General features: G+C 39.8%; 1 protein-coding gene across 1 annotated transcript in view; it reads left to right on the top strand.

The window, feature by feature from the left end:
* The window catches only part of PPARGC1A (PPARG coactivator 1 alpha), a 63,609-nt gene that overhangs the window by 28,130 nt on the left and 22,288 nt on the right, over positions 1 to 13,191 (top strand). The window contains exons 3-7 of the mRNA XM_005148455.3: positions 5,300 to 5,494; positions 6,439 to 6,561; positions 7,459 to 7,663; positions 11,710 to 11,755; positions 11,864 to 11,937. Coding sequence (XP_005148512.1) covers positions 5,300 to 5,494; positions 6,439 to 6,561; positions 7,459 to 7,663; positions 11,710 to 11,755; positions 11,864 to 11,937 — 643 coding nt within the window. The remainder of the gene's footprint in view (positions 1 to 5,299; positions 5,495 to 6,438; positions 6,562 to 7,458; positions 7,664 to 11,709; positions 11,756 to 11,863; positions 11,938 to 13,191) is intronic.

The following is a 13,191-nucleotide window of genomic DNA, read 5'->3' as shown; positions in this document are numbered from 1 at the left end:
GGAAAAACGTTCTAATGCAAATGCATCATGTGTATTTTTACTGTAGGACAGAGCAGGATGCATAAGGATTTGCAAGCAGTTGAGCAGTAAAATAAAAACTGAAATACTTCTCAAAATATATAATGGCATTGGACTGGTTGTGAGCAGGTAGGGTGGAAGAAGTGGTTCTCCATTTGGACCACTGATTCTTCTTTGGCCTTGGGAGAAAACAGTGCCAGGTATGGCCAGCTCTGACTTGAGAAGGAGGTACTTCCTTTGGACAACATATTGAGAAGGCTGCAAAATCACCATGGCAGCACTATATGTGCCAGTGCTGTGGCAGGTTGGCTCCTTCTGCTTCAGAAGAGGCAAAACTTGGACTATAATTCTTCCCTTTCACTGTCCCTGACATCAGCTCTCATTTTTCACTGTCAGGAGCAGGAAGACCAGCCTGCATTCTAATCCCTTCCCTCCTCCTACCTTCCCTGTGCTTCTGCCCAGCTTGTGGCTTCCTATCCTCAGGTGGGAAGGCTTGGTTTGAGGGGCCAGGGCTGAGACACCATCTGCCCCTACTCCCGCATGTTTGTTGACGGGAGATTCTCAGCCCTGGCATGATGTTACTGGGCTTTTGGTGCATCCCTATGTACAAAAAAGTGCAAATCTGTACCCTTCATTTCTCCTAGTGGTGTGAATCTTAAGGATGTTCTTATTCCAAAATGTGTCATAAGGAATCAAATCTGTTGGAAGTCCCAGATGTGCTCACAAGTAATTTTTGTGCTTTGGAAAGTAGTGCCATAATGTATTAGTATTTTTAGATCTCTCAGATATTTTCAGCTGGAGGAAAATCTTTTAATTTCTTTGTTAATTGTGCTATGAATGGATCTTAGGCTACTGAGGACAAATGAGTCGATACGTTGAAATGGCTATCCCTTGTGTGTTGAGGGGTACAACTGGCTGCTCTGAGTTGCTTACCAGGCTGGGCTGCTGGAGCAGTGACAGCTTCTACCAGCTGTGGATCTGTCCCAAAGTTTCCTGGGCTTTTTACGAAGATGTGGCAAGCTTCCACTGTTCCCAGCTCCTTAGGGCTGTGGATTAAACACATAGTTTGGACCCTGGTCTTTCAGCATGAGTCATGAACAAATCTTTCAATATAATCTGCACTGTTCAGATTATCAGAAAAGAATTTTCAGAGCATCATTCATTAGCTGATCTCACTCCCTGAGATACAGTAACAAAAAGCTGTGCATGTAATAATCTCAAATTAGGCGGGGGGAAATCAACCAGAGGGAAGACATTGGAGGTACTATGAACATTTGGAAAAGATTTTCTAAATTATGGGATTGAGCCTTTTCTGGAGTGAGTCAGCGTACTAGTCCTGACTATGGGAGAGCTACAGGAGAGTCCCACGTCAGGACATCTGCGCACTGGCCTCAAGGTTTCCAAGAAGGGATTGGTGATGGTAGTGACAGTGGCATTAAAACTTTTTGTAAATTTTTTAAAGGAAGAAAATAGTAAGGAAAAATTACAACATTTCTCAGTATACGCACCCTATAGGGATGCATGTGAAGGACAAGGTGGCTGAGTCTCCATTCCAGCTCAGTCTTTGGCCTTTGCAGTGGGATTGCTGACAAGTAACAGGTATTACAGACATAAAGTGCTAAGCGTGAGGTGAACCATCTCCATCAGTAGACAGAATAAGCAAAAGAGAAGGAATTATCAGGGGTAGAGGATTTAAATACCTTTGTGTGGGTAAATTATCAACTCATTTCATATAGCTTTTCACTGGCCAAAGAGAGAATATCTCTGGAGACATTTTACTGAAGGCAGAAACCCAATTAGAATAAGATTGTTACACAACTAATAAAGTGTTTTCAGACAGAGAATTATTTTTAGTGCTGTAGAAATATTAAAGCATTAGAGCAAAGAGCAAGCATTAGAGAAAAGCACAGGGTTTTTTCCACCATTTTTAGGCTCCTGGATCACCCATTTTTGAGGACTGGTTTGTGTCCTGGCAGCTTACAGCCAGTCCTTAGCACTAGCTAGTCTTCCCCATTGCATTCACCCAACCATAGTAACACCAGTGCCAAATCTTACTTCCTTTCAGAGCTAATGCCATTATGGATACACTAGAAATTTTTGCTGTCAGAAATGTGGAAGCACATGCATTCAGTGACGTACTTGGGCTCCTTGCCTCCTTCAGCAGGGTGAAGGTTTACAGGGGTCAAAAAACCTCTGTCTCTGATATCTTTGTGTTAAACTGACAACCAAGGATGTTGAGAAGTTCATACAATATGTCTGGGAAGTGATGCATAACTGCTTCTGTATTAAAAAGACCCATTAGTTAGCAAGATGGAATAATTACAAATTGTTTTCGTAAGTGTTTGATAACTGTATGTATTTGCTGGGCAGCTTTATGTTCAAAATTGTCCTCCACCCCTTTTCCTTACAACCTGTAGTTCATTTAGGTGGTCTAAATGCTTAGGTTCTCCTCCTTTAGACAAAAGAAAACCCTTTTCAGTGTGTCTCTGCTTGGAAGTTAGGGACATGGTGGAGTGAGTTCCTGGAGCACGCAGCACATCCTTTGACCTCGGTGGACATTGAAGGTGCTCAGCTTGTCTTGATGCACTGAGCCTGTGTGATGAGCAGGTTGGATGCCAGTCTGAAATGTGAACTTATGCAGTGGCAGTGCTGAAACCGTGAAAGAGCCTGCATTTGGCCGTGGCTTGCTTCTCCCCAGTGCTGTCAACACCAAGACTCAGGTTGCAATAGCAAAGCAGAAAGCTGCTGCTTCAGTGATTATTGCTCAGACATTGATGTACTTGGCCATCTCTGCCTCTGCATCTTCCATCAGCACTATTTCTGCTGTATCTAATAATTGTGTTTCTTTATAAACAGTAATTTAGAACAATTAGGAGCAATAGCATAGTTAAACCTTTAAAAGGTTATCTAGCAATGTCATTTTCTTGACTAATGTGTTCCTGCTGCCATGTCGTTTGTGAATGGACATGTGTTAGCCAGCTAGTGTGTTTCATCTGTGGTGACTTTGATTTATTTGCTCTGTAAATTGGGACTGAAGCAATAATGGAAAGTGACATTAATTGTTTAAGAGAGTCCTCTTTGTCACATCCTCTGCTTTCTCTGGGGTGTTTGAATGTTGAAACTTGTACAAAACTAATTGAAATTGCTGTGATGAGGACTGGTGTCCACTCAACTTTCTGTTCTTGAATGTCAGTGTGCTTGAATGTCTGTTTAAAGCACAAGAGCTGAGCAGCTAAAAGCAAATATCAGGGTTTCTTCTGGCATGCTATTATTAAAGAAGGCATTCCCAATTAGAAATAGGAACACTTCCAGGTTTGTTGTCAGGTTTATAAGCTGCAAGGCTCAGCAGTGCGCCCCACCAGCTAGACTTGCTGGAGAAGTTCCTGGTTTGGGGTTTGGGGTTAGGCAGCCAGTCCCCTCCACAGCCACCCCAGGGCTGAGGGCTGGCTCTCTGCACCATTCATACCCCCACCTGCAAGGGACTTAAAATACCATTGGGAAAAAAAGCCAGTGCTTTGTTACATTGCAAAGTACTTTTTTTCCCCCGATAATGCCTTTTTGTATTTTTCTAGAAGTGACACCATAATTTTCCTCTCAAAAAGTGGCAGTGAAAAGTTGGATTTGGAGCATGGTTTCATTTGCAAAGTGGCTCCCCCCGCTTATTTCTGTCCTCTGAACACTGAATGATCACTGTGCATGTGTCTGCTTAGGGTGATGGAAATCACCAGATACAGGAACTTGGACTCTTTCTCAGTGACCAAGCCCCTTTTGGCCTATTAAGTAAATGCTTCTCCTTAGCATTAGCTTTGCCTGAGTGTTTATTTGTTTCTTGGGGACGATGCTGTAAGTGCCAGACCAGTTTGTGTTTTGCTGTAGCTTTCTAGCTCGAAGACAGAGTTTTTCTGTAAGAAGCCATGAGGTATGATTTGGCAGAGAAGTTTGGCAGGAGCAATTATCTATGTGGTTTATGAGCATCTCTGTTCAGAGTCTGGTAGATTAAAGAATTACTGAAAAAGTCCTGCTAAGGGAATACACAGATTCCCTTGATGTTTTTTTATTACTTTTTTCTGAGGTGTGACTGACAATGTCTCCTTGCTGACTTTTATAGCTTCTTGGGTTTGTTCCTCTTACCTTGTGCATTCCTTGCTAGCTCAGTTTTAAACTGTGAGACTTGAACTTAGCTGAAATCTCGTCACAGAGTGAACCTGGAATGTGATGAGCCACTCTGAAGCTGGTGGAAAAACTCCCCATTTGATACCAGTGAAAGGCTTTTCATTTACTTTAATAGCACTAGGATCAGCCTAGGAATCCTAGATAATTGATATGTCAAGATCAATTTCCAATCTTTCTGAAAAATAAATATAATGATTTTCACATGATTCTACTCCTCAGAACTCATGGTGCTCTAAAAAATCTGTACCTTAATACACAGTAAGGACTATATTTCATTAAAAAATCAGAAGGCATTTAAATTTACTCGATTTGACAAAAAAGAAGTCTTTTTGCTGAAATAAGATATCTAATACAAATTAACATTACAGCCACATCTGATTAGGAATTAATCTACTTTTTATAATTGCAGTCTGAATTAGATAAATGCATACAATAGTTACAATGAGCACTCAAATGACATAACTCGAAAGGACAACTTCAAAGACAACCTGCCTAATACATTTATTTAAAAGAAACCCAAAGAGCCTGCCATTTACAGTATGAGCCCTGATGGCTCAGGAATGGGAAGTTGTTCGTTTGGAGCAAGGATTTCCAGAAATATGAAAGGGAAACCCTTTCTTCCTTACATGGGGACACGTATGTGAACAATGTTTTCCAAATTTCGCTTGTGTTTCCTTTTGGTCTTCTGATTAACTGTCTTATTCTCTGGTTCTTGTAATTTTGTCAGGTCAATTAGCTGGTGTTCAGTGTTAGAAAGAAAGAGACAGCCTGGGCTGACACCATCATTAGGTGTCAGCAGCTTGGGTGCATCCTGTAATATAATCCCTGAGTGATTTCTTACCGTTGTTAACACCTGATTAAAAAATAAAAGAATTGTGGAAGAAAAGTAAACCAGAGCAAACACTGCAAGTGCAAAAAGATTTCTCTTGAATGCAGAGATGGATCATTTTATTGCATCTGCATTATTATTACATCTTCTGAGATTCTGTTTCAAGTTACTGCTTCAAGAGTTGGTTTAACTAAGTTTCGAATGCTTTTTGACATTCAGAGGCATCAACTTGATCCTTTTCTCACCTGGTTCTGCTTTTTGTTTTGTCCCCTCCCACAGAAGATAGATGAAGAGAGCGAGGCAAACTTGCTAGCCGTTCTCACTGAAACACTGGACAGCATCCCTGTGGATGAAGATGGATTGCCTTCATTTGATGCACTGACAGATGGAGATGTGACCAACGAAAATGCCACTAGCCCTTCGCCAATGCCCGACGGCACCCCTCCAACTCAGGAGGCAGAAGAGCCGTCTCTAGTAAGAACCCTTCCTACTGTTTAACAGGAATTGGATGTGCCTCTGGCTACCCGCTGCATGGGTATGATGTAGTCACAGTAAGGTCTGGACTTTTAATTTAGACTGGAAAGGAAAAACAAGTAAAGAACTGAAAATGAAGTAGGGAAAAACAACCCACCAGTATAGTCAATCTGTTCAACAAGTGTGTTGAAGAGATTGTTTTTGAGATTCTTGTGCTAATGGCTGACACTTTTGCTTATCATTCTGCTCAGATAAATCAGGGTAATGGTTTTAATACATATTTCATTTCTTGGGGCTGTTTTTTGTATGTATATTTAGACGTCACTTTTGGTGACCTGTGAAGAAAGGCCCATTGAGTCTGGCGGGATGTGGGGCTAATTTTATGTCCTTAACGTTGATTTGACCAAGAAGCACCAGCTTAGTGCTAATCGGGGCAAAACTGAACCCTGGGTGAGGATGTGTGTGAAACCTTATGTGCATTTTACTCAGTAAAACCAATTTGAGGTGTGATTCTGTATCTGCTGAAAGCCCTGTATCATTGGCTTCTGTGAGAGCAGAGCCAGATACCTGCAACTTGACACTGTATCCATTAGTCTGTTAAAGTTAAGGTCTCTGTCTAGATCAGAGGCCTTTTCGGTCAAACAGATCGCTGAGAATTTCATTTTGCCATGGATTCAGAAATCCAAAACCCGTCATTTCTGCTTGCCCTGCAGTATACTGCAGTAAAGGAAGCAGAAATATGCTGCCAAGCCAGAATAAAATTAAACCTTTTTGCTCTGGGGGAATATCAAGCCCTGCTTTCTGTTGTATTGTACTTTGCTTGCCGAATTGATATAGCTAACTTTAAGTTAACTATGCAGAAATGTAGATAAATCATTTTAATCTGTAAAGATGCCTAACTTTACTCTTTTCCTTCCACCTCCCTTTTCCTGATGTGTTTGTAGCTTAAGAAGCTCTTGCTGGCTCCAGCCAACACTCAGCTAAATTACAATGAATGCAGTGGTCTCAGCACACAAAACCATGCAAACACTAATCACAGGATCAGAACAAGCCCTGTGGTTGTTAAGGTACAAACTTAATCTTTGTAATAAGGTAAAAAGAAAGATAAAGTATAACAAGGTCTTCTATGCTTTCAGCAGCGAAGCAAGCAGTAGACATGTATGTATTGTTTTAATCTGCCTACTATCCTGCAACTGCTTTTAAAAGAAGTGAACAGATTATAGACTGGGTGCCAGAAAATCACCTGAGCTCGTTTATGCTCTGAATATTTCATTTATGCTTTTTCTTTTGGCAGTTGTAGTCCCACCGTCTGTTACTCTGGCCTACTGTATTGATACAGAGAGTAGTAGGGGCTACAATAATATTTGCTGATGGGCTGGTGTTGTTTATGAGTGACTCCAGGATGCAGGACTGCCATTTTACCAGCTGTCTGAGCTAAGAAAAATGACACTGGATTCTTGGCAAAAAAATGTATATTAGCCATTAATTGGATAGAATGGGGGCTCTGACATAATTCTGTTAACAGGCAGTATTAAACAATGTTTGTCTTGCCATTCACTGTAACTGAAAACAGAGCGTTTAGGGGTACTTAAGAGAGTTGTGAATACTGGGCTCAAGCAATCAGCAGCAAATTAAGGTTTAAACCAGCTTATTTTTTTGTTCACAGTAAAGATGCTGTAGGGTCTTGTTAGTTACATGTTGCTGAGTAGGAACATTGAAATGTAGGAGAAATGAAATAAAAAGCTGCATAAATGTCATTTAGGAATTTTAAATGTAATTTTCTTTCCTTGTTCTGCAAACAGTTATTCACAGCTCATAGATCTAGTACACTTAGACTGAACACTTCATTGAAAATCTCATCTCTTCAGAAAACCTATATCCATTCTGATAAGGTTCAACTCACTAATTTTAGCTTTTTTTTCTTTTATTTTACTTCCTTTTATTTATTACATCCTGTTTTTAAGACTGAGAATTCATGGAGCAATAAAGCGAAGAGCATTTGTCAACAGCAAAAGCCTCAAAGACGTCCCTGCTCTGAACTTCTCAAATATCTGACTACGAATGATGACCCTCCTCAGACCAAACCAGCAGAGAACAGGAACAGCAGCAGAGAGAAATGCACTTCCAAAAGGAAGCCTCATCTGCAGTCTCAGACAAATCATCTGCAAGGTAAGTGTGGGACCATGGAACACAACGTTGGTACTAGCAGTAACACAGGGGAGCTGAAGTACCACGGCTGTGAATACCCTCAATACCTCTTATGTTCTTTGGATTAGGATTGTAAATCCAACGTCTCTTCTGCGTGGGGTGAATTTTGAAACAGTATAAGAAAGTTAGAGTTAGCTAGATTTAGCTTTTAAACAGTTTAATCCTGTCTCCATTGTGCCTAGCCTCAGAAAAAGAATCTTGGGGAAACAAGTTTAACAAATACCACATGTTAACATACTCAGCTAGCCAGAGATACTTATACAGAGAGTACCGTACCACTAAGAAATCATTATACCCCTAAACAAGCTGGGCAGGCCAGTTCATTAGTGAGCTGCTTTCTTTTTTGCTAGGGTAAAACTGAAGCCATTGTTAACCTGCCACATAGTCCTTAAGAGACAATAAATAGTGCTCTCACTGCTACAGAGAAAGCAATAAATGTGTCATTCCTGTTAAAGTTAGGATGCTGGTTTGTATTTTTATTTTGTAAATAGTTGAAAGTTTAGCTGCTATCCTGATCTTTCTCTCTCTTTCTAGATTCTTTATGGACAACACTAAACACTTGTGTTGACTTTTAGTATCCCTCAACGCATAAAGAATTGGCCTATATTACAAGCAACATCTATGACAGAGATGCAAGAACTTAAAGCCCCCTCTCTTGCTTTCTCTCCCCCTCTTCCCATGCCTGTTTTCCTGAGATAAAGGAAAGCTGTAAAAGCTTAGCAGCCCAAAGGGAGCTTTTTTTAAGTTACTGTAACTTTAAAATATATCTACATACATGTATTAGCCTGGCATCTAGAAGGCCAGGTGCCTATCTCAGTCACATCAGTGCAAATACTGGATGACTCCACTAAGGCCAATAGGAGTTATCTGGCTGCAACAGAGATCAAGGTATGACCCGGAAGGTGTTTTTGTGATATTTTTAAAGCAACAACTGTATATGTTTTTTCATTTTCTTCCCCCCCTCCCTGCATTTTCAGCCTGATCAAATTTAATCTTTCCCTCTTTACTATGAAGTGTAAGCAAACTTCATTAAAATGATCTTCCCTTCCCACCCTTCTTGCAGCTGTACATTCTGACATCCTAAGTATAGTTTTCCCCATTGTGATCTCGAATTCTCCGAACGGTGTTTATTGTAAGAAGGAAATCCGACTGCCCCTACAGCTTTTTGGATGCCAACTGCCACTCCTTCTGGATGGCCTCAGCAGTCTGCTTCACAGCAAAATCCAGACTGAACTGTTCATGTAAAACCTGTGTTTCTTACTACAATGGTACTGAAACAAAGACGTGCCAAAAGTTACAGGAGCTTTGTTAACACCGTTGGGTGTTACAGGGATAAGGTATATCATGTGTAACATGCTATATGCACATGTATTACACACATGCATAGAAGTATGTGCACACACACACAAATACAAATTAAATCTTCCTGTTCAGATCAGAACTGCATTTTTTCCCCATCTGAGGCAACTTTATAGGTTCAGTGCAAAGAAGCAGGGCACATTGGGTTATGGAAGCTGCAGAGAAGGAGAGGTGAGGGAAGACCAAAGGGACATATCACTAAATTACCACTGTTTTAACAGATGACTGTGACTGTAGTGGTATTGCAGGTGAAATTGCAGGCAGAGGGAAATTACTCTCTTCTTTAGTTCCTGCAGTTTAATTTACAGGGTTCTGAAATGTTGTTTTTTCATCAAATTTGCCTCATGCACCAATATATGACTTCAGTATCAATGGATTTGCATATAATATAAATACAAGAATATAATGCTTTCAGCTTGGACAGTCAATTCATGCAGAATCAACCTTGCAAATTTAACTGATATTTGCAGACCTGCAGTCATTTGTTCATACATTTAATCAAAAGTACAAGAAAATTGGCTCCTTCTGTTTTAAAAAATAATCAGGGTCTCATATTTTCTTTCAAAGTTAGGGAAAGCTCAGGAAGGATAAGTCAAACGGTATTTTCCTTTAGGGTTGCAAACATATTGCAAACCCACGGGAATGTCCACAAACCCATTCATGCCAAAGATCATCTGTGGTTTTGTACTGAAATTTGCCCATGAGGAAACTTAGTTCTTTTGAACCTGAATGTTTTCAATTTACAGGGACAAGCAACTTCATGTGAACCCTTTTTAATAAGAAAAAAACACACTACAGTAGACCTTGAAACTCTAATAGACACCATGGAAAATGATAGTGTCTTGACTAAATGTTTACACTCTCAATAGCTGTATGTGGGGATGACTCCTTTGCAGGAATACTGTTTGGTCAAGCCCTTGCCTAGCAATAAATAAACTGATGGGTGTTTTGGTATGTGAATTTGTCGGTGGGAGAGCTCATTGATATCTGCCTAAAATGAAGCAATATGAGATAATGCCTTGGTTCTGTGACCATCTGTAGCAGGTTTGCTCTGTACCTCAGTGCTGCAGGATTTTATATGTATTCTTATGTAGGACTGTTCTCTGGGACTAACAAGAGCTAGACTGAGACTTTTTAGAATCTTAAATACCTCTTACATGTTCAACTTCCTTAGAAAGCCTGAATTGCTTAATCAATTTCTTCTTTATCCTGTAGAAAGACGTGTAAGCCTTTGTATAAAACTTTATTCCAGCACCCTACTGTAAGGTCTGTCTATTTGATTTTTTTTAAGCCAGTTTTACCTCTAGGTAGCCAATGGCAAACATTACTATCCCTAATGTATATAAAATATACACAGAAATGTGTCAGGTTACATTCAGTCTTATGGCACTTGTCTTATGCACAAATTAGCAGCAGTGCTGGATCAGACAAATAACTCGTTGAGGTGCATCTCCTCACTCTGGCAGTGACTTCTGAGGAAGGTGAACCCGAGGTGAACACCTGAGCTTCCATTTCTAACTTTCATATGGGAAGGAGGGGAAACAATATGCAGCTCTTGAGAATTGAGTTAATTTAAAAAAAAATAAATGCAGTATTACTTCAGGAATGCTCTAGAGCTTATAAAAGTAATCAATTTGCATATAAAATCCTTTTAATGTTGATGGGAGCTTCAAGCCTGGAGTGAATACGAAATAATGCAGTAGTGACACTCTGGACAAAAGATCTGCAGTGCAGGAGTGTTCAAGGGGAACATTTTGTCTTAAGTAATTAATCTGCCAAAGAGATCCCCTGCTGTTGCTCTTGGTACAACGCTCTCTGCGTTTAAACATCAATCTTACTTCTGAAAAGTAAAATTTGCAAGTAATATTATTTTAATTTTTAAACATTTCTCTGGCAATTAAAGGAATCTTAGCTGTATTACGGCATCCTAGTTCTTGGCTTGCTTTGGGAAAATACAAGTTTGCATGAATAAAAGCTACACAGACGTGTATTTTTATAGCTAAGGCTTTTTTTTTGTGTATGTTGGGATTATAGTGCCAAGAGCTTCAACCCCAATTTAACCATCTGTGACTATGACCGTGGCTTGTCATAGTTTGCAGGCTAATTTGCAGAGATTTGGACTATAACTGGTTGGACTCTGGCCTCATAGAAACAACCTATTCTCAGTGCTATATATAAAATTGTATATTGTAGAAGTAAAATTAACTGAATATTCATAACGTTCTGTTACTTCATAGTTATTCTGCTGCTCCTGTTTCCAAACAAAACGTGAACTGTAGTTTAAATTAATTCTGAGAGAAATCACATTTTCACAGTGTATCCTGTAGAGTTCTTCATTGATTTTTAACTACTCATGTTCTGAAAGGTTCTTGGCATTTGGGTTGTGTACTGTATTTCAGAGGCATAGTAATTGATGTAAATCATTGCTAAAATTTATGTGCCTTTTTGGTACCAGTAATAAGGAATCAGGATGGATCTCCTTTACTTATTTAGCTAAGATAGATACACTGAAATGGCCATTGGACTGTCATCAGAGCTCAGCCTTAGCTTACTAACATGAGATTCCAGCTCCAAAATAAAAATAAATCTTTTTAGTATATGTTCTGGAGTGCTTAAATATTCCATAATCGCTTTGTTTTTCCCTTTAGCCAAACCAACAAGTTTATCACTTCCATTGACGCCCGAGTCACCAAAGTAAGTACTAAAAAGTGCAAACATTTATAAAAGGGAGGGGGGTTCAATAGATTTTGGCTACAGCAACTCCATTTCAGCTTGTTTTTATAAATGTGCCCTGTCTTCCAGTGATCCCAAGGGTTCCCCATTTGAGAACAAGACTATTGAACAAACCTTAAGTGTGGAACTCTCTGGAACTGCAGGTGAGAAATGGGGTGTGCTGGCTCTTGCTTTAAGCATGGCTTGTGTGTGCATTTGTTCGTTTTAATATACCACATGTACACTGAGATCTTGCAGAGGTCTCCAGGAGGTTAACTTCAATGCAGTTTAGCATTGACTCTTTATCCAGTTACCTGAGAAGGAATGTGCTTGAAAATATGTCTCCAAACCTGCACAAGAGAGCATAATTTCTTGAAAAATATGAATGAAACCATTTATCTGTTATACTTCCCCATTTCCCCATAGATTTGTGTACTGCTGAGCACCATCTTTCAAAGACAGACCCCACAGCACAGTATAATAGATGTTACAGATGGAAAAGTTATGTCATCCAGTGTGTCTCCAGGCCAGTCTAGGGCTGTACGTGACTGCATGTTTCAGTGCTTTGTCAATTCTAGATTAATATGTCACAAATAACAGCTTTCTCCTCTACCACTAAAAAACTATTCCATAGCTTAGAGGTAATTTTTTTAAATTGGTATTCATTTTATACTCTTGCTTTCTCTTTATTTCTTCCTTTAGCTTCACACAATCCCTCTTTATCCTCCTCCTCCTTTCAGATCCGTGGTGTTTGTACCTTTTGAAGATTTGTAGATTTTTTTTATTGTGTTCTGGTTTAGTTCATGCATCACCCATTGCGCTCATTTAATTCAGCAGCTCTTCTTTCCACTAAAGCCAATTCTTTCAGACTCGGATCCTTTTTACTGCTTTCCTCTGAACTCTGTTTTTCTTCCATTTCCCTGAAGTGTCCAGAACTGAGCACAAGAGCACATGTTGAGATCCACCTGATCTATTGCCCAGACTATTTTCTTCCTCAGTTGTGTAACACTGAAAAATAAGAGATGTAGTTGGCACATGTTTCTCCCAGGATAACAGTGGATTGTAAATTATGTGATCTCTAGCATTTTGGGAGGCATTGCAAAATACGTCTTCAGGTACCGTAAATCAGCTTGGTGCCTCTAAATTCAGTGGCAGCTTTACGCAAGAGCAGGCCCGAGCACTAGATTTGTGTATGTACTTTGAGCTTTCAGCTCCATACAGTTGTCATTTCACTTTTTCAGAAAATACTTTACTAGCTCAGCATTAAAACATGCACACTGCCCTCTGCTATGTCCTGAAAAACTGCAGTCTTAATCATTCCTCTCGTGGCAAAAGGAAGCATCCTTGCAACACACCTTCTTTTCACAAATCCAACAGAAGCACGGCAAAATTCACTGTATGCAGCAGGATAATCCCAT

This window comes from Melopsittacus undulatus, chromosome 7, assembly GCF_012275295.1.
Source record: "Melopsittacus undulatus isolate bMelUnd1 chromosome 7, bMelUnd1.mat.Z, whole genome shotgun sequence".
Taxonomy (NCBI): domain Eukaryota; kingdom Metazoa; phylum Chordata; class Aves; order Psittaciformes; family Psittaculidae; genus Melopsittacus; species Melopsittacus undulatus.
The sequence above is the reverse complement of the archived record's forward strand: the minus strand, read 5'-3'. Positions and strand labels throughout refer to the sequence as shown.